Source organism: Parasteatoda tepidariorum, chromosome 1, assembly GCF_043381705.1.
Source record: "Parasteatoda tepidariorum isolate YZ-2023 chromosome 1, CAS_Ptep_4.0, whole genome shotgun sequence".
Lineage (NCBI taxonomy): Eukaryota > Metazoa > Arthropoda > Arachnida > Araneae > Theridiidae > Parasteatoda > Parasteatoda tepidariorum.
The window spans coordinates 103,104,228-103,130,557 of NC_092204.1; the positions used below are offsets into that span (position 1 = coordinate 103,104,228).

Sequence of the window (26,330 nt, forward strand, 5' to 3'; positions counted from 1 at the left end):
AATATAAATTGTATGTGGTGTACTCTAATAAATTTTGTATTTGTTAAATATATATTACATTCATACCTATTCTTTTTCTTTCCAAATATATTATAATTTACTGTCGATATAAAAAAAATTTAAAAGCCTTTTGCAAATGGATCCGATACAGTTTTGTGCGAAGGGCCCCCGGATTTCTAAATCAGACCCTGAATAATAATGAAATAGTTGACTAGAGATCTTAAAATGACAGGTGGTATTGTTTTATTTTCAAGCCAATTCTAAGAGGTTAATCATATTTTATGGCTATGAATTATCATATTACATAGCTTATGAATTTCACGTAACATGTTCTTCCTCTCAGGAGCTTCAAAGTAAAACGTGTGTTCCAAATTATGCGATTTAACCCATAAATATTTTTTTTAACCCTTTGCATTCCAGATTCTTTCAGCAGTTAAAAAAAAAAAATGGGTTTAATCATTTAAGTTCACAAGAACAACTTAATATTTGCTTACTAATCGCATCCATTAAATAAAGCGGTAAAAATTTTAATATTTAAATACGGCAAGTAATTTATAGGTGGCAGTGATGGTGGCCTCTCGAGGTGCAAAGGATTAAATTGAAATTCAAAGAGCATAGATGACTAAATTTCGTTCAGAAATCTTCAAAATTGCAAAAAGTATTATGTAAATAGTTGACCAGTCGAGAGACTTTTGTTTTTTTAATATTTTAAAATTTTCCCGGAAGCTAAATTCCATCGACAAAATATTTTTTCCTCGGCTTTTTATAAACATTAAAACAACAATACGAAACCGTTGAATCACAATACCGTTGAGGATATTTCACGTCAGCACTGTGGTCGGTGCGAGCCGGCTGCGGAATTCGTATCGACCAGACAAAGCTGGGATTCGAAGCCGGGTCACCTCATTGGGAGGCGAGTGCCCTATACACTGAGTCACCATGTTGTCAAAATTATAATTATTGCGAAAAATATATATATATATATTATAAGTACGAGCATGATTATTTTCAAACCTTTAGGTAGACATTTTGCAACGTGCAATAATCGATACCGGATCGTACAACTAAACTCTACATTCCATTCATCTCGTATTGAAAAGAACTCCAAACTTCATTGGAAAGCTTTTAAATATCGAAATCAATTACCTTATCATTCAAAGGAGCCTCAATTAAGTATTTATAAAATTATTTTTTATTCAAATGCATCACACGTCGATATTATCAAAATTACGTCATTCACCCTATCTCCAAAAAATAATTTGCCAGATACTGTCTACCATTAAACACTCATTAAAAATAAAGAAAGAAAAAACACACAGAGATACCAACAAACAATACCTATTTACCAATCAGAGAAACAAAACGAACCAGACGCTGATGGTACGTGACATTATTCTCAAAGAAGGCAAAAGTGCACAGAGCACATACCAATCTCAACCGAATGGGCATAATTTATATGCCCAGTTGCACGGTGCCGTAGCTTCTGTACAACGTCATGAATTTTCATGAAGCTTAAAATCACTAATAAGTCAAAGTTTACAGGTAGGTTCGAAGTCGTAATTTTCGACTGCTGTCAACGTCGGCAATAAAGTAATAAAAAGTAGTACCATTGGCAGAGCCTTGTTTCGGTCATTAAGAAGGGACAGTGAGCTAATTGGCAAACATGGATGGCTCGGGGATAATGTGTCTTCAGTTTGGCAACTTTATGATGGTAAAGTAAACGGAGCAAGTTCGAATTTTTTTCTTCTCCATCTTCTAAAATTTTCTCCCAGTAAAATAAAGGTAGATTAGTATTCTACAATAATTTTTCGTAGGAAATTATAAATATGATGTATGCAGTTCTTATAGAATATAAGATATAAAAAAAAAAAAAAAATGGAGGAAAAGTATTATTTTTATCTTCGGCAATTCCTTTTAGAAATTTGAAAATAATTCGAAAAATTCCTGACGGGAAGTCGGTGGGTTCATCCTATTGAAAATAATAACTACGATGCATGGATTTTTATATAGAATTTAAGCTATACAAAAATATTCGGTGGAAAAGTAGTTAGAGAGTTTGATCAAATTATTCACGCATAACTTCTCAAACTATTAACGATGTTTTTTTAAACCTGAAAATAAATTAAAAAATATTTATTTCAAATAAATTTTCTGAATTGTTCATAAATTCATTTTTCTTAAAAAATATATTCAAGCTATTTACAATAATATTCGAACGGTGTCAATATATTTACTTTAGACTCGCAACTGTAAAAATAAGCTTTTAATAAAATTACACCCTGTTAGTTGACATTTTTTTTCTTCCTAATTCGGAAGAAATGGACAAACCACAACACTGCACAACTAGTTTAACGGGTTCGTTGGTTATTTTTATAAATGGACTGTTGTTTTTTAATTAATACTTTCAAGCTATTTCAATAATATTCTAACTGTGTCAGTTTATTTGCTTTAGACTTGCAACTGTTAAAATAAACTTAAATAAAATTACAATGTGTTTGTTGATCAATTTTTTAATTTGGAAAAAATGGACACGCCACAACCAGACAGCTATCGCAATGGTAAAATCAGACTCACTTTTTAAAACGCAATGTTGGCTACTCATCCCTATATTTGGCGATAATAGTAGGTGAAACACGTCATAAAATGCTTTTTAAGGTGATCCCTGGAATTTAGCATTTTCCTCATAGCAGCGAAATTTAGGACAAACGTTGTCTACCCTTAATGACAAAATTCCTTTTTTTTTTTTAAATTAAATAAGTATTTCTAAAATCTATTATTCAGCTGTCATTCGTACATTTTATCACCAGTATTTAACAAGTTGAGCAAAAGTCTAAAATATTTCGAGTAAAGTTTAATAACTTCTAATAAACAATTCATAGCTTAAAAATTAAACATTACTTCAAAGTAGTACATGTTATGCGGATAAATAAATAAATATATTCATATTTTAATTCGAATCTTTTAATTTTTCCGCAATTTTTTTTTATTGAGAAATTCTTTTGTATATCATACTTTAAGAATTTGTTAATACGTTAAATAATTTAATAATAAAAATTCAGATAATGATTTCTCTAATCAGTTCATAAATTTCAAGTCTGGTTAAATTAAAACTATAAATTATTTATAATTTCAGTAAATAGCAGCAATAGCATAGTAAACAGCAATAGCATTACATATTTGTATTTCTTAATTACGCAACAATATTTTTAGCAAAAATTTATTTATTTTGCTTATAATTGGAGATAATGAAATTAATTATTTCAATTTGTTACTACATGAACAAAATATGACGAACACTTTTAAGTTGAATGTTTGTTTAAATAAACTCATACTGTCTCTACAATCTTTAAAAATTGAAATAAATAAACACTAACAGATGAGATTCCATCTAATTACTTGTAGAAATCATTGCTTATAAACAATCATTACATTTGTATTTACAATTTGTACTGATTTTAGAGATAAAAACTTAGCTTTTTGTTTCATTGTCTGATTATAAATTAAGAAAAACGAAGAGCTTCTCGTTAGAAATAATGTGTGGTTCCGCAAAAGGATTGAACCGGTCGACGAGTCACGTGATGGGGCTGCAGCGTGTAAATGCATCATAAGTCTATGACCACAACGCTGCGAAAGCGGGTTCGTTTTAGAAATATCTTCCGTTAATTTACGCTATAAACAAGCCTCTTTTGAATATTAATACACTCCAGAACAGAGATGGAGAGTATTAGTGTAACAGATATTTTTGTATCAGTTACAACAACTTGTTTGTATCTGTGATCGCCACTGCAGAAGGTATTATCTATAGATATGACAACTATAGCACAGTAGAAATATGTAAAAATAATAAATAAATTTCCACAATCCTGAGGGAAAAAGGAAGAGAGGGCGGATCACATATTGGATCGAGATGAAGTAATGTGGGACAGCTAAGGTCGATTGTAATGCTGGTAGAAGAATAACTTAAAACAAATATATTTGTGCTTAACGCTGTTATTCGAAGCTCTGTCGCGAGGGAAAATAAAAAAGCCATAGTTTAAGTGCCTTACACATGAAGCAATGCGATGATTTTAAACCATAATCTTGCCGTGAAGAATGATCTGGGCTTTAGAATAGACAAATAACTGAAATAGTTATTAAACCTTTTTTAAAAACCGCCAATTTGGCGACATTATTCCACCTACATGAAACCACTGCCGTATTCTCAGTTTTTCCAAATTTTTATGAGCCCAGGTAACGCAGCATTGGAGTAAGTTTTTATTAAAAAATTAGACCACAAACTCTTTCCATTTTTACAAAACTGTGGCGCTCTTCTCCATATTGACATTTTGCGCCATTTTCAAAATAAGCGTAGACAGCGCTGGCTTTAAATAGGCTAAACTTGACCTAACAATCATGAGTAACAGTTGCAAACTCACAGCAGTTATAAAAATAGCATATTATTAGCAAAAAAGCATCATTTCATATTACGATGGAGGCTTCGAAAAGCAGCCTTATCCAACGTAAAGTATTCCCACAACAACTCCTTGTGGGCCACGGGGTATACAAGGCTGTACAATTTCAAGACCTACAGCATGATTGGGACAATGTAGTCAACATTGCGGGGGACAACTTTACTTACCAGACAGAGTGGTACCCATCCATCGGGAGGTGGGTGGGCTTCAAGCTGCCACTGGGGATAGAATTTTCATACTGGGAGTTCACTGCCTTAACTTATGAGCCATCACGGTCATTTTCTTACGTCATTTGAACAATCTATTATAATAAGAATGAGAAAACCTGTGAAGTTAAACTAAACGAGTAATTCGATAAAAAATAATTCTCCCTGAAGCTACCACAACCATTGTTTTAAGGATAAAACTTTACCTAAACAAGATCTCCGTTTCATTAGCTTAAATGTTTAAAATACCCAAAGAGGGAAAAAAAAAAACATTTTGAACTCACTTTCATTATACAAGCATAGGGATAACAACGCAAACTAACATAATGAGTGTGTAAATACATCAAAACGTGTACACTATTTCTCATTCATTTCTAAGTTTCTGTAAATGCAAGCAAAAATAAGAATGTCTACTTAAGCAGCCTGTTATCTGTTAGGCCATTTTAATTTATTTCTGCATCAAACATAGGGGTAAAAATACTTTTTTACAGCAATTTCACGTGAGAATAAGTGTGTGTCATGGATAAACTTTTTTTTTAAAGGAAAAAAAAAAGCATTGAAATAAATGAGCGGCTGTGTACATTAGAAAATAAATCATAAACCTCCTGAAAATGAACCGAATGATGTGAAAGAAATAAAATTTAATTGGCTACTGTAGGTTACAAAATAATGTATACAAATAGTTTGAAAGTTAAATAGCTTTCTTCCTTCTTTTAATGGAAAATAAGTACGTAGTGCAGAAAAAATAATAATAATAACGGACCATCCTTAATATCTTTTGATCTAATGATCGGATCTTCACGTTCTCGGACTCAATCTTAATGATTATGATTAAAGGGGGTGACCACCAATATGCTAATTAATTAGGGCAGACGATATTTTAAGTTACGAAATCAGACACAAAAACGCCTTTCTCTGAAAAAACATACATTTTTTCCCCAACGGTTCCGGATTTCTGACCCCCAAAATATAGGGGGTAGCCGCTATCTAGGAAATAGAGTCCCTATAGTTGGGTTAGGAGAACGATCCGAAGTTTGGATCCCTTAATGTTCATTTTACTCTCCTGACCAAACTATGGGTGTCCCATTCTGTATATTGTGTTCATCTGAGGATTATTTCCAGAAGACTAAAAATAACTATAAATAAGTATTTATTTTTTAAATTTAATAATGATATTACGGAATTTTTTAATACAAGATAAAAAGATTTTGCTATTTGTTAAAAAATGCAATTTTTAATGGTACAACTAAAATTTGAATGAAATATTTCGAATATTTTTTAAGAAGTTACAATAAATAAATATACTTTCTTTTCAGATTTATTTATTCGGTAACTATATCTTACAAACCAAGTCTAAAATTTGTATCCTGGCATACTAAATTTTTTTTTGTTTTGTTTAAAAGGATGTAAGCATTTTTATATCTTACGCAAAAGAAAACTATTTATGAAATATTTTTTATTTCATTTTAATTTCATTACATTGCTTTGCAACTCTTCTGTATGCGACTATCATCAAGGACTTTTTTGCTCTACATAATTATTTTCAAAAGGTTCATTGATTTCGCCGAAAGAATATTTTGCACAACTTGTTAAAATCGCATTAGTCTGTAGGTAAGGGGATAAACGTTTAAAATCATACTTTTCTTTTTATATTTTTCTAGGAATTAATTTTAACAAATTTTTTTTTTTTAATTTTAAAATATGCTTCTTTCTGTACTGCGTTTACTGTATAAATACATGGCTTGTTGAAAGAAAAGAAAAAAGATTTACCATAAATTTTTTGTTATTAAAATCTAAATTTCGAGGGAAATATACTTCCTATATTAATATCTTACTCATACAGTAATTTTAAATAATTGATCAAGGAATATTATTATGAAAGATGAAACGAAAAATAAATAAAAAAAGAGTGAAAAAAAATAAATAAATACTAAGCACACTCCTAATTTTGTGATGTTAATTTTTAAATATATTTATGCATTTTTATCATATTTTATGGATTCAATGCATTTGCAGTTTATAAGCAGTTAATAAAACTTATTTTCTGAGAAAATTTCGTTTTTCTTTAATTCATTTTTGTCTCTTTATTGTTTTATATACATGTTATATATATATATATATATACTATTCAAGAAAAGATACAAATATATATATATATATATATATATATATATATATATTCAATTATTTTTTGTTGTTTTTGAATAGTTAGCACAAAAATCGCATGAGTTAAATAATTCTAATTAACTTGGATAACTTTTAATAATTAAGGTAATTTAACAATTGTTTTTTTTTTTAATTTTTTAATAACATAATTAAAATAGTGACTAATTTTTTTTATCTGAAATATTGGTAGGGTGGCATATATCAACCATTCCTTTCCGCCAACGTCGTGGGAGGATAAAAAAATTTACCTTTTCGTTCATGAAATCAAAAGACATATTTCTGTTGTTCTTTTGTTTTCCGTCTAAAAATGACTAGTATGCAGTATTCAAGAAAAGAGAATTTCTGAAGGGTATAAAAAAATTCTGCTACCTAACAATTGAGGAAAAAAACAATAAAATTTTATTAATGCTAGCAATTTATACTGTACTAAACACCTGGAGAAAGATCTAATTTTTTTGTCATTTAAAGGTATTTCTTTTATTACCTTAATGAGCCATTACTCGTGTAGATGGCGCTACTATTCCGAGAGATCGCATTTTCTCAGACGAAAGTAAAATCGCTTCATGGCTGATTTAAATTTTTAATTCTACCTAACTATCCATTCTTATTTAACTTCTGCTGCGATAAATTCTACTGTTTCATTAATAATAAAAATGTCAAGCAACATTATAAAGTGATTTAATGCAAATAATATTAATAACATTAATTTAACTTAAAATGCTAAGTTCAAATTTCTGAGACTTATATAAAACATTAGTATTAAAAAAGATCATATTTAAAGTATCATAAAGAAAAGAAAATCAATATCCAATCTCATATGGTAAACTCAGAAGAAAACATTGAAGATGTGTACTAAAATGTAAATTTAAAAGAATTAACTTGTAAAAAAATAAATGCTAATGAAATTAATAAATTTTTGTTTTGAGCAAGAAAAAGTAAATCATGAAACCTTCACATAAAAAATTATTTTAATTAGCCTACTAAAGTAATCTTAATGCAATATGCAAAAAAATGTCATAAAGCATATTAAAATACTATATGTAGAAACAGTTGTCTTTCAACTAATTTAACTCCAGTTCATTTTTTCAAAAAATACATTATATCATACAATATTATTTTATTTAAATTAATAAATTACCTAGAAAAAGAGAATCGATAACACATATTTAATTCATAATTTACATAAGGTAAAAATACAAATTATTTTTCTAAATTACTCCTACAATATTTTCCTTAAAATTTTATTTTTAAAGTATAAAAGTCATTATTTACAAATATCTTTAATGAAATAATATGATGGATCATTTATAAAATTATATGGAATAATGAAATATTTTTAAGTGCACATATTAAAACCATGCAGCGGGTGCTATATTCAGTAAAATTCCATAAATAATTGAATAATTAAGATACATAGGCAATAATATTTCAGAAATACTTTATCAAACATTTGTTGAACAATTGAAATAAGTTTATTTTTTTCCTTTTTTTTTTAAATCTGAGATGATACTGATAATAGTCCTTGAACAAAATGTACAGAAATAAAATTAAAAGAAAAAAAAAAAGTAAATAACTCTTACATGTGAATTCAGTAGCTTTCTTGAAAAATTCTGAATTCTCAAACTTCAATGAATTTAAAGTATAGCTATAAGATCAGTTATAATGATAAAAAAAAAAAAAAAAAAGAAATTCTGGGCATAAATTGATGAAAAGTAAGCATTGAAAAATAGTGCTAACTTCTACAATGTTTTTAAGAAAATGAATCTTACAATATTTCAGTCCAAAATTCTGTGTATTTTTCTAACAAATTGCATTTTCCTTTACAGCAAAATTTATGGCACCAACATAAATTTTTTTCTGAGGTTTAAACACGGAAAAATATTTATTACAAAGTATCAAAAATATGTCAAAATATTTTTTTTTAAAACTCTGAATAATATTTTTACATAAGCGCACTGGAAATTTTCGTAACTAAATTTCAATTATTTATTCGATGTTGCTAAAGCATAAGTGTTTGGCATAAAATTTAAGTTTTAAAAAAATAAAATAACTAAAAAAAAAGATGCATAAGATTATATTTCATTCAAATTAAATACGGTATATCATTTTTATTTAAAACTGTGATTATAAAATAAATTTTCATATTTTGTGAGATAAACTGAGGAAATATATTGGGTTTATTATTATAATATTTAATTGAAAAATAGGAACACGCTATTATTGACTATGAGTAGATTCAGTATAGCTCACAATGAATTAAAAAAATTATAATAATTTAAAAATAATAATAATGAACAAACTGAAAGAAAAAAAAAGTTAAATAACTTGCATAGTACAAAATATAAGGAGTGAAAGTTATGGTGATGTAAATGATAATGCCAGTAGTTTTCTTAAGAGACTTAATATTTGTAATAAGTGGTATTTATATCCTTAATGTACAAACTTTGAATCAAAACTAATTAAATAATTAAAAATTATGTGAAATTAGGAAGATAATGTAAAATGTGAAAAGTTTTAAAAATATTTTTAAAATATATAAAAGCTAGCAGCTTAACTACAATTTAATAATTTATAATAATAATTCATTATTTTAATTTATTAACATAATTAATTATATAGTAATGTAATTTATTAATAATATTAAATATAAATTATAAAACTTAATATAATCAGCTTAAACTATTATTTTACAAGCATAGTTTTTAAATTAATCTTTTTTTTTTTTTGCTTAATGCAATTTTAAAAATCAGTAGACAAGAATATTTAATCTTTACTCCATTATCTAATACAAATTAAAATACCACTTTTGGAGTTTATTTAAAAATCTGTTAAGTGTCACTAATTTCTTGTAATGAGTATTAACTCTTAAGTATGAAGATTTTTGTTTTTATTTTGAATAAAAATATATCTGTGCGATTTTATTTTGTAAGACACATTTTAACAATAAAATAAAAAAATTTTTTTTTTTGGTACACTAAAATTTGATAAATAAATTATACATATTTTTTGTATGGCATGATAACTCAAAATTTCTAGTAGATTTTGGCAAATAAAGTGTAGTGCTCTTTTTGCTCAAAATCAATCATTTTTGACTTAAAAAACAAAAAATATTAGCAGGATAAATATTTAAATTATGACATCAGGTGTAATACCAAGGCAATGGATTAATGGCTGCTGCAAACTTATATAAAATAAAAATATAATAATTTTAGAAAAAAAAAATTGATGCTGCCATTGATAATATACAATAATTTACAATTAAATAATATTCTATGTTTATCTACTTTTGTCATAAAAAAAAAGTTTTTGTAAAAAAGAACAAAATTGTAGCTAGAATGCTTTATAAGAATAACATAACAATGATAAAAAATTTTATTACAAAATTACGTGTAAGAACAATGTATACTTCATAATGCATGGAATAATAATCTATATTCACCTAATTTCATTAAGTCATAAAATTGTAACTAGAATTTTTATTTTACAATAATGTACACTTGAGAAAATAATTCTTTAATATTAACTTAAAAATAACTGCAACAAAGTATACTTAATAATTATAATCTAACAATGTAGCTATACTTTAAATAATAATGTAGCAAGAATTGATACTTTTTAATAGTAAATTAACAAAGTATGTGATTTAAGAGCTTATAAACTCTAATTAAGATAATAAATAAATAAGAGTATAATCACAACATTGCATTTAAGAAAAATCATTTATTTAAAAAAAAAAAAAAGCATTTTGCTGTAAGGAAAAATTCTCTATTCTATTGTGGTAAATCAGTTGAATAAACTAACAATAATCAATCAGAATGAATCAAAAGATAATTTTTGATTCATTGTTAATATGTAAAAAATATAATTTTATTAGTACAAAAATCCTAATGATATTGAGATCAATAACAATAAACTAGTGTTGTGTAGTCAATATAAATTCTTACTTTAAGATTAACATAAGAAAAATTTTTCATTATAATTATAAAAAAAAACCTAATGTTATAATTATAACAAAATAAGAAGTAATAAATGAGTTCTTACAAAATCTTCAATTTATCCTATGGTAATATATAACTACTACTACTTCTATAGTGCTTAAGATAATTGTATAAAGAAACTTCGTTAAACATATACATAAAATAAGCAGTAGACTAGAAAAAAAGTGTTAAAACATAAAATTTAGAAAAAAAAAAAAAACAATAACATCTTTCACAACCATTAAAAAAATAAAAGTACAAATTTTTAAAGGATGCAATTTATTGCTATCATTAACTTTTGAAAATTTTTATGAAAACCTTTTTTTACTGCAAATATTTTAATTAACAATACAGATTTACACAAAGAGATCTCATATAGTGTCAATAAAAAGTAAAAATTGCAGCTATAATACAAACAAAAATATTGAAACGAAATCTCCAAGTCAAAAAGCAATAACTAAAAATCATATAAAATATTATCATTCCAAATGGATTGCAGAAAATAAACTAAAATATAATAACAAACGCAACTCAGTGGCATTTATATGATAAAAATTATCATAGAAATAATAAAAAAAAATTATAATTTCGGTGTTCGATAATATAGCATAAATTATAGTAATTCCTTTGTAATAGAAAAACGGCAGAATCGAACTAGATTAAGAAAATATCAGCCAAAACCAAATGAAATATGAACGTAAACATCACAAAACATCGTCGAAGATATATATGTAAAGAAACCGACGAAATTTCGGGCAGACGCTACAACACAACCGCCATTGCATTGCAGAATAATTCCCGACATTCATAGTAAAAATCTCGGAGCATGCGCTCAAATCCAACCGGAACTTCCGCTTGCCATCCATCACAGCAATGGGAGGAGCTTAATTCCGTGATTGACGTACGGGTGCTGGGGAAATGCGAGCACGACGCAGAGCTGTGATTGGTCGTTCTAATCGATGACGTCGTCATCGTCGCGGCATACGCTCATCTTTTATGGCGAAGTGGCTTGACTGGCATTATCGTTCAACCCACCTTGGAGCCGCTTGCTGTCCGTCAAAAGTATTCCCAATCAAAACACTCAATTACAGTCCGTTTTAGTGCAGCGTGGTGGTGTACGACGGATTTTATGGATGCAGTTCGCCAAAGGGTTTGGTGCTGAGCTGAAACTGTGCCGGCGATAGGGGCCCCCGATACAATCAGGCCCCTTACTCTATAATATTAAGTGTTACTCGTAGTATGAATGATCAACAGACAATGATGCATCCTGTTTCCCAACTACCATCAGCGAGCATGGCCGGCCATGTAGGGGCCCAACACGGCTACGGACTAGCCCAACCGTCTCATGTTGTTAATCAAGGGTCCCAAGGGGGCACCCCTGACCAGGACGCTCCAAAACACGATATATCTGAAATCCTTCAACAAATTATGAACATTACGGACCAAAGTCTGGACGAAGCACAAGCTAGGTATGCATCAGTCTTGAAATATCGTCCTAATTATGCGACGATCGTGCTAAGCCTAACACGACGGCGCGCTTAATTTGACCGATCGGTCTAGCAATGAGTAGACCGCATGTTCCATACAGTGTTTGTTTATTTTTTGTTAAAATTTTATGTTATCTATTGGATTTACCCTGTTCTGAGAGTTGTTTTTTTCCTCTCGTGTAGGAAACACACGCTGAACTGTCATCGAATGAAGCCTGCATTGTTTAGCGTTCTCTGTGAAATTAAAGAAAAAACAGGTAAGTCATTTATTTATACATGAATTCATATTCAAATATAATCTTATCTCTTCCCACCAATTATAGGTTTCGTATTCTTTCAACGCTGGGTCTCACTCCGAATCCATTGTTTACATGTTTGTTTACCTAATAAGTCAGCAATAGTCGCGTAGCTTTATTACAGCGCTTGCTTTATTATAATTACTATAAGATAATCAAACTAAATCCGTTTCTTCTATTTTTGTTTGCAGTTTTTTTCCCTTCAAAAGCCAACTCTTATGCCCAATCCATTGTTTACATGTTTGTTTACTTAATGAAGCTACTACAATCACGTAGCTTGTGTACAGCGTTTGCATACCAAGTTTACTATAATTACATAACTATAATTAAAACAAATGCAATTTTTCTCTTCGTTTACAGTTTTATTTTCTTATAAAAGCGAGCTCTTATGTAGAATTCCATTGTTTACATGTTTGTTTTCCCCGTGAAGCTACAACAATCGCGTCATTTGAGAATAGTTACCATCGACATTGTTTATAATCAATTTAAACAATATACCGGGGATGAAATTGTCACATTTATTTTACTCCAGAATTACAAGTTTTCTGTTTTCAAGTCGTTACTCTGCTCGTAAACGAACTTGATTAAATGTAAACAACATTGTTTACTTGAAGATGTGCTTATTTCTTCCGCTTGTTTACTTGTTGAAGAAATTTTTTGATTGTAAATGATCACACGATCTTTGTTTTCAAATTATGACAAATATTTGGTATATTTTGATAAATAGCTTTTAATATTTCATTCTTAATTCCATAGTTGTAGTACTCCAATAATTGACATTGGAGGAGGTTTAATATATTGTAATAAAAATAATTTTTAGTTCATTATTTAATTAACATTTAAGTATATGTATAATACATGTGATCACATATAGCAATATTTAATTATATATATACTTCATTCCTACTCTTCACCAAAGAGCTTCTTTTGTTGACATGTGAGTTACTAAATTTATATGTTGTATGACAAAAGATGTTATTAATAGGTAAATTACTGTTGTGAATTTAATCTCGAATAATGATTTTCTATTAATAAATTCTAATTTTAGTTTTATGTACTTTAAAAGAAAACAGTGTTGTAATTAATAAAAAATTTTATAACCGTTTTTCATAGCTTCTGGTTATATTTTCTTTATTTACTTATTTTAAAGTTGATGGATGTTAGATATTAAATTTTATAACATGGGGAGACTTGTTGTAGTACTTTGTTTTGAATACGTGGGTTTTAAGCATAAAAGTATATATTTTAAATTAAATGCATGATGTTGTATACTCGTAGGTGTAAAATTAATTTACCGTAACTAAATGTGTGATTAGATATATACTCATTGTCATATATTAATATCAAGTTCTGTTTTAGTTCATTTTTCTTTTTCTTAATTATGACTCATTACTTTGTCTGTATTATAACTGTAAATAGATAGATAGGATAAAGATTTTAAATTGTAACATTAATGTACCAAGATTTGTTTCATTGTTATAGTAAATATAACGTAACTTGTATTTTTAAATGTAATATTTATTCCTTAGCTGTTAAGAATTTTTAGTTTAAAGTTTACATTTACATATATAGAAAATATATATTAGATGTATAAGTTTTTGATATGGTTCAAAATAATATAGAAATATGGTTAGAGAGAATAAAAACAGAGATTGTCTCAGTATAGGCTATTTTTGTATTTATTATTTTTAAATAGTCGGTAGCTTTTGACATTTTGGTTTTAGATAATTGAAAATTATAATTTATTTAAAGGCTAATGCTTTTTATTCTCTAATATTTTACATTTCTATCATACGATCTTCCCTACTTGGCAAAATAAGTTATGTGTTCGGAAAGTTCCAGGGATTTTTACCAAATCGGAAGATTTGATAAAAATTTTAAATTTAGGTCTGTGATATGATCTTGTAAAAATAAGCAGCTTTATATACTTTCCCTGATTTCGGTTAAAATTTTACTTTGTTATAACTCAAAAGTCTAGATTTCAGAAAATTTTGAAATGAGCCTAGAACTTTTCATCTACAAACTCTTGATCTTACCTTCCAAATTATCTCCAAAAAAAACTTTCATTCATGGGAAGTAATTGTTAGTTTTTTTATCATTAAATAAAAAAAAGAAGACATGTAAGCATTGTTATAGCAATAAAAATTTATTTTGATTAAATTTCATGTACGTTACATGTAGCCTTTGCATTTCGATTTTATACAATGCAATATTTTCATTTGTGCATTTCAGCAGTTTACTTCCCCCACTTTTATTTGTCAGCTGGATAATTTATTTAAGAGTATAAACATTTGTTACTAATTGATAATTTTGAGTCTACACATTGCAATTTGTGTTATTAACCGTGTCATGTTATTTTTCGTATACTTAAAACATTTACTCTGTGAAGTATTTAATATAGCTGTATTAGATACATCAGGATATATTATTCTATCACTTTGTGACAGATTGTCTGAATATCAATTTCTAAATGTTTCTTTAAAATTTAGATGTGATTATATAAAATGTTCTGCTAAGTTCTTTTAGTTTTTATATATTTGCTTAGATTTTTTTCTTCTATTATTGCTCTGAAGTTGAGTTTTAATTTAACTTAAAAATAGTACATAAGCTATACAGGCAGAATTTTATTAAAATTTTTTTGAGTGCTTAGTTATTTTTTTTCGGTGTTTAATATGAATAATTTTTTTAAACAAATCAATTTTGGTTTAATATGATTTAGGTACACATTCTTTATTTGATTTCATCTTACACTTTCTTAACATTTAATATAAATAGTTTAATTTTTTTTGTTAAGAATATGATTTACTCTTTATTGGACTTCAACTTAATTTTTTTTAACATTTTAAAATTTTTTTAAAAAAAAAAGAGACGTAATTTTAGATTCAAATATTTATTATATAATTTATATCCTTTATTCCTTTGTTACCTCCATTAATTTGATTTTTTATATTTAAGATAAGGAAACTAAAGCTATATTGTTAAAAGAATTTTTAGAGTTAGCATTATATATATATATTTTTTCTAATACTGAACTAGATATTCATTTGAATAATCGCATAAGTAATCAAAAATTTATTCTGGGGTCTTGATGTGATAACATTAATGAATTAAATTTTTTTGTTTGTTTGTTATTCATTTCATATTTGTTATAGTATGTCATAGCAGACATTTTAGAAAAAATTGACAGTTTGTATGCATGTAGAAAGCATTTATATTTTATCTTCTTGACACTGAATTTTTTATACATATTAGTTGTTGCTATTTTATTTTTCAAATAAGTTGTTTATTAAGAAATTAGTGTACTTGATAATCCACTGGATAATGTTTAAGAAATTTTATATTACCAATATTTTTTTATTTATTATTATTTTGAAGCAGGGTTGCTTCAGAAAACTGCTTTGAGAAGTTAACCTATGCATATGAAGTGGTTCCTTTAATAACCTTAGTTTCATTTTACTGTAAAGTTAGGATACACAATATGCTGTACATCTTTATTTGTTGCGGGTATGAAAAATTTTGAAGTTTATGCCTGAATTCACTCACTAAAAGTTTGAATTGTAATGGTGTACACTTTCCTATATTATTATTGCTTAATATATTAATAGCTTATAGTTTAACTACTTTATTGTTTAATGCATTTAATGATATAATGTAACATCTTATAATGTTACAACTGTTAAATATATAAGAAATAGATAACCAGATTTTTTTTTTGAATTTAACATATGGTGTATATTTATTTACTTTGATTTTTTATTTGACAAAATTGTTAATCCTATTATGTTTGTCCCATAATAATATAGCCATAATAATGATAAAGCATCTCTCTTAAATAATATATTAAGGAAAGAAGGCTTAGAAGATAGACATTGTAATTGCAAATTTGGTGTTATTTAAGCAATTTCATATACACTTTGTGTTAAGTATGATTTTAAGCAGTTTACTAATATGCCAGTTAAATGTTTTCATTGTGAAATTAATAAGTCTCTAACTTTTTTTTTAAATATTTTTTATTAAAATTATATATTTTTTATTTATGTTTTTATGATGATTACATATCTCTTTGAATCACCTTAATTTTAGTTTTCGATAACTGATATTGCTTTCATCATTACTAACTGATTAAATAAGTCTCTAACTTTTTTTTTTAATAATTATTTTTTACGAATCGCATTGGGGTTAAAGTAATGTACAGTTTGGTTAAAGTTGGCTTCAGAATTTTTGAGTTACATTTTTTTAAAGCAACAAAATTTAGTGCATTAATTTAAATATCTAGCATTTTATTCAAAATTAAATTTTTATTTCTAAATTTGATTTTACAAAATATTTATTTTATACTGTACATTTAGTTAACTGTATATACATATTTCTAGGTCTTGAAATTTTGATCAGGCGTTGCTCATAACTAATAATCAATTTGAAAACATAATAGCTTCCAAAAATATGTATCTGATTATTTTATTTTATTATTTTTATATTAATTTTAATAGTAGCAATATTATATTATAACGTTAATAATAATAAATTCATGTGTATAACGCTTGGAATTAGGCGTCGTGACTTTTTTAATTTTCTCAACAATTTAAGAATTGTATCTATGTATAAAAGAAATAACTTGAACAAACATCAGTGTCCTTTTTAATATGTAGCAATATCTCTAATTTTAACCGTAACACCGACGTGTTATGCAAACAATTTTCAATGACCCTTGTTTCATAGATGTTGGAAGGAAGAAAAAAAAAAAGTTCTTTTCAAACATAAAAGTCGATGTGCAGTAATTAATATTATCGTTTACATAGTCGAGCGCTAGCAGCGGTCAGGAAAATTCGTATTTTTTCACGTTTAAATTAGAACAACACGAAGAGTGGAGAATGTCAATATTTGATAAGCTCTGTTGTTAGAATATCAGTTAATATATTCCAAATTTCCATTTTGTCTGCTTCATTAATGTTTTTTTCTTTCTTTCTTGTTCATTATAATTTCTGTTCTCTTGGATGGAGGCTTGGTTTTACTGTCGCTTAAATTTCGAGATTTGTATTGAATTTGTTACAATTGGTAAAATAAACCGTATTATTAGAGAAACAAAATAATGATTTTTAAGCTTGAAAATTTCGTTTATTTTGTTTCTGATTAGTTAATATTTTATATTTACGAAACTTTTCCCTATATGGGAAAAGTGGTGACATCATATGTATTATTTTTTTTTTGCTGTGGTTTTATAATAGAATTGATATGATTATTGCTTCGTATCCGTTTCGTAATACACTTCATATTATTGAAAAAGAGGGGGATAAGGTGTAATTCTTTGCACTGTCTGGACTAAAGCAAAGTACAGCGTGAAAAAAGTACATATAAAATTCAGAAATAGACAATAAAGACTTCACATTATAGGCAGGGCAGAAAAAACTATAGGATCAATAATTTTTGCAATTACAATATCGTTTAGAATTTTTATCAGTGGAAGTTAAAACAGTAGTTATTGTTCTAAGTTATAGTTTAGAACAATATCTTTTATAATCCCGAAGGTATCGTTCCAAAATTAAGATCTTCAAAATTAGCTTTAAACTTAAGATTAAAAAAAAGACATGTTTTTATTATATGTTTGCATTCCACTTTGTATTAACATTTAAAAGATATATCCGAATTAATCATGTTTTTTTTTTTAAATTCCTTTTTTAAAATTATCTTTTTAAGGTTTCTAGTAATACACTTTAAAATTGATTTAACCAACGGTTTCATGCATATAAAAGATTTATTTAGCATTAAATTTAAGACATTATCTAAAAAATAAAAAATACCTTAATATGTATTAAATTTTTGTATTAAGATAGAGAATAACTATTAAATTCAAATTATTTTTAGTCGCATGCCAATATTAGATAGCAATAAGTATTATACAAATTAGATTGTTGACACGAAAAAAAATTACGGTTCTAATTATGTAATATGAAATATCATATGTCATATAAAATTATTTTTTTGCTTTTAACAATAATTGAAAAATAGCAAGAGGAAGAAAAAAAAAACTAATTTAGGGAGGGAGTGTAAATGATTTAGTGACAATGTAAAAAGAAATATTAACGCGCGAAACTTAATACCGTTGAGTGACAAATGTGAATTGCTTATGGATAAAAAAAAAAAATAAAAAAAAACTAGAAATGCCCCGAAATACTAGTTGAAGAAGCTAAGTTGTTTCAAGTGTTGCAAAAAGCAGTTTTTCCTCTCGACCTTGGTCTTTCCATATTTATCTCTTACAACAAGCTTCGGGTTTCATTAAGTTCTTTTTCCTAATGGTTCTTTTGATTAGTAGACAGACCAGATACATATCTGGAACGTCCTATTAGCGAAAGAATTTTAAATTCCTTCAGCGATGAGTTAAGGCAGATCATTTCTTATAAAAATTTTTTTTATCTCCTTAGAAATTTAATTGAATCTCGTTTCGATATTAAAAGATCTGTATGATTATTATTACCATGTTTCAAGCTGAACATGCCCTTATGTTTGAATCTTTCTTTGAGAGCCAAATTATAAACTGTTGGTCGCATCTTAATTGTTATAAATTAAATGCCTAACCCTAAATTTAATTATTTTTTTAAAAAAAAACTTTTCTGTTAAGCATTTTTTATGCATTGAGTGTCGGAACTCGATAAAATGAATCGCAAGGAATTAAATCACTTTTTATTTCGAAATGTGTCAAGTATATTATACCGTACAAACTTCTAGTCATAAACATACTCAGGGGATAAACAATATTTTATTCATGGAAAGCAAGTTTTGTTAAATTGTTTGAAAAGTTTCACGTTAGCGTTGAACTAGCTTAGCTATATACTCATCGCTGTATTCTGAAATATTTGCACCGAACTTGCTAAAATAATGTGTACTACTTTCTTCAATTTTGTAAATTTACCATATTTACTCTAGGTTCAGATTCGTGTAAACTGTATATCTATGTTGGAACTGAATACTTCAGATATACCTAAATCATATTCTGTGTTGATAATCGCATATTCTAAAAGCAATCGTATCAATCCTAAAAAGTCGTGAATTTCATATAAAATTGATTCAAAGCTATTCTCTGTACAATAGTTGTTAATTTACAAAAAAAATATTTTGAGAAGGAAGAATATTTTATTCGTTTTAATGCATCTCATAATACAAATATATTATTGATTTCATTTGTGTTATTTTTTGGACGATGGAAAAGTTATTTTATACCTACAATCATAAGTATTTTATATTACGGATAAATCCGATTATGGAATAATGTATTGCTGATAAAATCTAGTATCGTATTTATAAAGAATATTTAGAATGTAATTATTATAGGATAATATTAAGAATTATCTAAAATAGTATTCACTTAATAAACTTAATAATTTAGATATTTATTGAGAATATTAATATTATCGAATAAGTATTAAGATTACTAATCATATTACAAGGATTAATACTCATATTTTTTCATTCGCTTGGAAAATATACAAATCTGAAAAAAACAGTCGACATGTTTCGAGAGCTTCAAAAATAGACGGCCATTTTCTAGACTTGCCAGGCGTGAATGATCATTCATTCGTTTTTTCATGTTTGTACATTTTTTTAATTCATTAATTCTATTTTTATTACTTATAATTGAAATATATGAATTTTTAATCTCGGTAATATTTTATTTTTGATTTGGTAATATTTTAAGTATTTTAATCATAGTTTTATTTATTTGTTATATTATTATTATTAGTTATATTATTATTATTAGTTATAATCAAAATTATCTTAGTATTTACCATTGACTCATATATTAGTTTTTTAATTTTCGTTCTGCATTTCGAATATTCTGACAGGAGTCACTGGAACTGTTTTGAGCTTTGCTGTCACTCAACGCATCGCCCATTTTTGAAACATCCTCCCAAACAAAAAGTAAATGAGGGGAGAGGGATAAAATTGCCCCCTCCCCAAAACCTTTTCCTCTACATCCGAAAGTGGGATGGTTCGGGAGGGGGCCCTCTCTAGGTTGTCCCAGCTGAAGGGGAGGCCGCTATAGCCTGCCCCCATGCAGATACAAAGCTTCTTATGGGACTAAAGCGTCTGTTGTTGCTATCAACTACAGGCTTCTGTGATAGCCATTTTGTAAAAGACTCCCAGTTCTTTTTTTGCTAACATTTATTTTTATTTTATTATTTTTAATTCTTCTTTCAATTTTACGATTGAATTGTTTCTGCTGTGTGAAATATATTAATTGTGAAGCAAATAATACATAATAAAGATACATGGTTTTTGTAGATTTTAGGAAATTTCTATAAATTTAGAAAGTTTCTGGAAAGAAAAAGTGCCTTTTGCTGCTGGATCAGCTTATTGAGAATTTATATAAATATTACCGCTAAATTATGCAGTTATCCTAATTTATGGTAATTGAATTTTTGTTGATTTGAGGATTTTCGATTTCAATTGAAGCTTTTCGTTTTTATATGTTCTAAAAATTTTCATTTTTGTTTTACCTTCTGTTTAAAATGATTTAAATACTTACCTATAATGGTATTTTTTACCTCCCATTCAAAATTGAGAGTTCAATATTGTAATAAACCAGGGGCCATTTTAAGAGAAAGGAATCTTTCAACGAATTTTTAACTACAAGTCCTTGAAAGACATCTTTTTTTTTTTTTTTTTTTTCTTCCTCCAAAAATAGGATCTTTATTTAGAAGAATGCGCATATGTGAGATTTAGAAAATGATGAGTAGATTGTTCACAGATTATCAAATAAAATTGAACCTCTTACAAAAAGACGAGATAGATATTGGTTTTTGTAATTATTCACAAAAACAAGACATATTTTCACAAAATTAAGATAAGATATTGCACATTTTTACGAAGACAGACCCTGCTATAAAAGGTCTGGAATGACCCATATGATTAATTAAAAAAAAATTATATTCAAGTGCATTTTTAATAACATTTATAAATGGAAAATTTTGCAATCCATTTGAAAAGTTAAATTAAGATTATTTTTTAAAATATGAAATTTATAGATCTATGACAAAGCATTAATGATAATGAAGTTGTAAAATAAGTAGAATATGCATGGCCCCCCAAAAAATTAGTAGTGTATTTTAGCAATTAGCGTAAAAAAGAAATATGCAGGGTGTTATTTTTTTTTTAGTTGTAAAAATAATAAAATGAAGAAAAATGTTTTTTAGAAAAAGTAATCTATCTTTTCTATAGCGTGTGAGCCATTCTCATGGAAAGTGAGTTATAAAATTTTGAAAAATTCTTCAAAATAGCGCTACACCATGACAATTGGTCAAAAAAACAAGTTCAGTCTTGAAAGCTTTTTGAAGTGGCACCCATGTGTATGTAATGTGCTATATTTGCGAAAAATTAGCATATTTTTAGAAATATTCAGTTTGTGAATTGCTATTCTCAATTAACCGTTAGATTTGATAGTAGCTGCATATTTTTTATACCGATTTTTGTGTTGTGTTTTTTTTGTTGTGAATAATTTGATTCATTTCTTTTACGGTTAGCGCTTGATTTATTAAAGTATAATTTCCAAATTTTTTTATTATTTAAATTTCCTATTTGTTGTAAAAACATGTTTGGGAAGACGGAGAATCATTCTTCCGTTTCAATAAGTTCGATTTCTCAAAACACAGCTTTAATTTTAAGTGAAGTGAACCCAAGCAAGCGGTTAAAAAAGAAGTCTCGGAATCTTTAAAAAAAAAAAAAAAAATTGATCTTGTTTGTAGTACGTAGTAATTTAACTTGGGAAGATTACTACTGAAAGAAAAGAAAGAGAAAAAAATCTCTTAAGGTGATATTAAGGCACTTTTTCAATCTTTGTAAATTGATACCATAAGGAAAAAAAAATTTCTCTTAAGTTTTTTTTTTTTCTTTTAAATTATATAGCTTTTTCATTTAAATAATCAAGGCACTTTAATCGAATGGGGCGTCATGGTAAATGCTATTAATCTTTTAGAAAAATTCTGCTCATCATTTTATAGGAGTGCTGTATTTTTTAGGTTCGCACGAAATTTTAACTAATGTTATTAGGATTTACATTATATTATTTACTTCCTTCTTAAAACTTATTCGTAGAGCTGGAATCTTAGGTTCACACGAAATTGGATCGAATGTTTGGATTTACTTTTTACCAGTTATTTCATTTTTAGAATTTATTCATAAAGCTAGATTTTTTGAAGTTCTCACGGAATTCGATCTAATGTTGTTAGGATCCACTTTGTATTATTTATTTCCTTTTTATAATATATTCGGAGAACATTATGTGTAAAATTTGTTTTTTCCCCTGGAACTTTTACACCGCATTTGTTCACAAAATTTTTAGTTAATGTGCCGATAAAATATGTCAATATAACGACGGAAAGGAAATTTCGATAAAATAATGTAAATATTTTTTGAAATAATTTTTTCTTTCTTACATTTATAATAAAAATTTTCTTTGTAATCTTGTTTCAATTTATCATAATGCATGCACTAAACTTGTTAAGGAAGGTTTTTATTTATTTATGTAGTAAATTAAAATAATATGCCTTAACTTTTTATAAAAAGAATAATAAACTTGGAAATTTAGGAACTACTTACTTTTAATCGGAATAAATTTATTAAAAAATATCAGTTTGAAAATTTCTCTGCTATAATGAGCATGAAATATTTTTTTTGTGATTTTGTTTTTATTTAAAACAAAATAAAATTATGTTACGTTTCTTTTTATGCATCTTATAGGTATTTCTGATACGTTTACCTGCGTAATCAATAACATTTCTCCCCACTTTTTCCAAAATTGTCACTCACTTATAATCCCGAAGTTTTTATATTTTATTAAAAAACAAAGTGAGCCGGAAATGGAAATAATTTTATCTATTCCTTTAAACAGTAATCCTGTTGAAGGTAAAGTACTTATTTGTATCTATATCTACATCTATTTCTAATATGTTTACCTTTTGAACTATACAATGAGCAAAATTTCTTTCCGTTTTCTCGAATTATTAATGTAGTTTAAAATCCCGAATTACTCTTATTTTTTTTAAAAAAACTTTTGTTAGGAAGCGGAATAACCGGGAAATGAGAGCAAATTGATCCTACTTCTCAAAAAGTAGCTTTTATCAAATAAAATAAAAAATTTAATCTTTTTATTTTTAATAAATTTTGACAATTCAAGCATTTTAAGTTAACAAGGAAGATTTTTTTAAAATTCAAACTCTTGTATTGCATTCTAACAAAAGTTTGACAGTTTTAAGTTAGCAAAGTACATTTTTCGAAATTTAATACTTATATCTTAATTAAGAATGTTTTTCAAAATTAAAACGCCTGTACTCGAAGTCAGCGAAAAATATTTTTAAAAATTTCAACGTTTATAGTTTAAATTGAGCAAATTTTTTAAAAATTAGAAATTTCTAGGCTAACAAAAAATAATTCTATGGGAGTAAAATGAAATTATTATCTAAGAAAATTTTTTAAATTTTATTAAAAGTTAAACGTATCATTGTATTAAATGGTGTTGTTTAATTTTATGTCTCAGTCTTTTGGGGAAGTAAACTTTTGGACTTTACCGCATTTTTTATCTGTTCCACCTGTGATAAACCCTTGACATTTATTTTCATTAGAAGACAATAGGCTCATAAAATTTTTAAATGACCAACGTCTACTCAATGAGAAACAAGTTTTTATCCCATTGCAAAGATCATCTCATGTTTATCGCTCGCTTACCTTGTGTTTGACCAAGTTCCGTTCCTGACAGCTTTCCGTCAAGTTGGCCATCAGGAAGAGTATAGTTCACCCGAGGAGTTGCTTATAATCACAGCGATTCTTTTTGAAAAATTGCTTTTGATAAGAGCACAATTTAAATGATCTATACAATGTTTAAGAAGTGTTTAAGTGGTTGTTCTGGGACAATGATGCAGCGTGTAGTGTAAACTTAGTGACACAATAATATCCCCTTCATGAGTTATGGCTTCAGACACGAAAAGGGCCTTTGGCATACACCCTAGCTTGTAGCTCTCTTTGCCCCAGCAATAAAAAAGATTATATTTTTTTTTCTTGGAGAGAGTTCCTTTTAGTTATTCAGAACTGGTAGCTCGATTTTCTGGTTTATTCTTGCATGATGTGATCTTCAAATTTTAACTTTTTTTCTTTTCTTTTCTTCTTGCTGCTATCGTTTCAGTTGGTGTATTAAAGAAGGGATGGCCATCGGAGTTGATAAAATTAAAAAATTCTTTTTGTGCCCACCGCAAAAATAAAGTTGTCGTTTTTATTATTACTTTTATATCGTTTAATCTTTTGTTTTTGGAACGTCACGCGTGATGAACGAATAAATTGACTTTTTTTTATTTTTTATATCCCAGAGATTGAACAGGGTAGTTCTTATCTGTACATCATATCTATATCTGATTGGTGGACAAGTGGGGTTGGGCACTCCTTTAGCAAAAGCGAGATAAGATGCAATTCCCGTGATGAGTGCCTTCCCCCATATTACCCCCTTCATTGCATGAGTTAATAACTTCTTTGATCACGTAACTTGAACTGAGACCCAAACTAACCTGAAAATGTTATAATTTAATCTCAAATAATAATAAAACAAGGCTTTCCAGTTAGTTTTAAATTGTAATGTTAAAATATTTGTAATCGATTCAGCCATATTACTCCTTTATTGCACGAGTTAGCTTCTTTGATCACTTTACTTGACCTGAGCCCAAGATCACCCTTACATGTAATAATATAATCAACATAATAAAGTTATATTAATTCAGTTTTTCCAGGTACCTGGCTAGATTTTTATTACCCTATAAAATAAATTTCACTACCGGGTATCTGAACCCTGTTTAGAGTTTCAACACCCGGTACCGGGTACCCATACTTTTACGAGGTACCTAGTGCCGGAGAATGCTTATTTTGTTCGACTCCATCCTATTCAGAATCCGTATAAAAATAATTGTAGTTTTGGAAATCCATATATTCCACAAGTTTCTATATAATTGAGCTGAAATAATCGGTTTATGTGTGACATGTTTTACTTTTGTTTGGAATTTTATTTCAGGGAAATCTTGGTAGAATGGACACTTTTGGGACAAATAAATATCTTCGCTAAAGAGAGATGTTCGTTGGAATTTAAGTTATTATCAAATTCTCTCTTAATAAATCAGTATACTGATTCATTTAGCTGCTACACGTTGCTAGAAAGTCAAAATTCGTATTGTTCTATTTTCAATCTACCTTGTATCGTTGAACCAGTTTTTCCGACAGTGTACAGATTATGTTCGTATTTTAACTAATTTGTACGAAAGTGTATACTGTCATAATTTCTTTAGTTACAAAAAAAATATTTTTGTTTTTTGTCATTTCTGTTGCAGTTTAGCCATTGTCCCAGTTATCGAAAGTTTGCCTTAATAATCTTAGAATTATATATGGTAAGAATTCTTGAGTCACAAAATGAGGTGTCAGTCAGAACGGGTGTTCATCTCTTGATGGGCTAGGGCTGAACACTACCATAGCCAAAACTACGCCTTGTTTAGGTTAATCCCTTCAAGAAATTTCTATAGGAAAACAGGAGAGATGAGACGGATTCATCTCGAAAGCTCGACTCAGGGCTCATTAGCTGGAAAGAGTTTTCGGGCTTTTAAGTATTTTAGTGATTAGGTTTAAAAAAAAATATATACATAAAATCTTTAAAGTGTAAGAAATCCATCTCTTTATATCTAAGTAATTTCAATAATTATTTCCTTTTGGTGTTTCTCTTTATTAA

At 27.5% G+C, this 26,330-nt stretch overlaps 1 protein-coding gene across 5 annotated transcripts in view; it reads left to right on the forward strand.

The window, feature by feature from the left end:
• Nucleotides 1-11,553: 11,553 nt before the first annotated feature.
• Nucleotides 11,554-26,330, forward strand: part of LOC107449226 (homeobox protein extradenticle) — a 312,777-nt gene continuing 298,000 nt past the window's right edge. For 3 of the 5 annotated variants that reach the window (XM_071184525.1, XM_021146186.3, XM_021146187.3), the window contains exons 1-2: nucleotides 11,732-12,269; nucleotides 12,471-12,544. In XM_071184525.1, coding sequence (XP_071040626.1) covers nucleotides 12,040-12,269; nucleotides 12,471-12,544 — 304 coding nt within the window. In that variant the 5' untranslated portion in view covers nucleotides 11,732-12,039. Of the gene's footprint in view, nucleotides 12,390-12,470; nucleotides 12,545-26,330 lie in introns of all 5 variants that reach the window. The other 2 variants (XM_021146185.3, XM_043042351.2) reach the window with 2 other exon arrangements.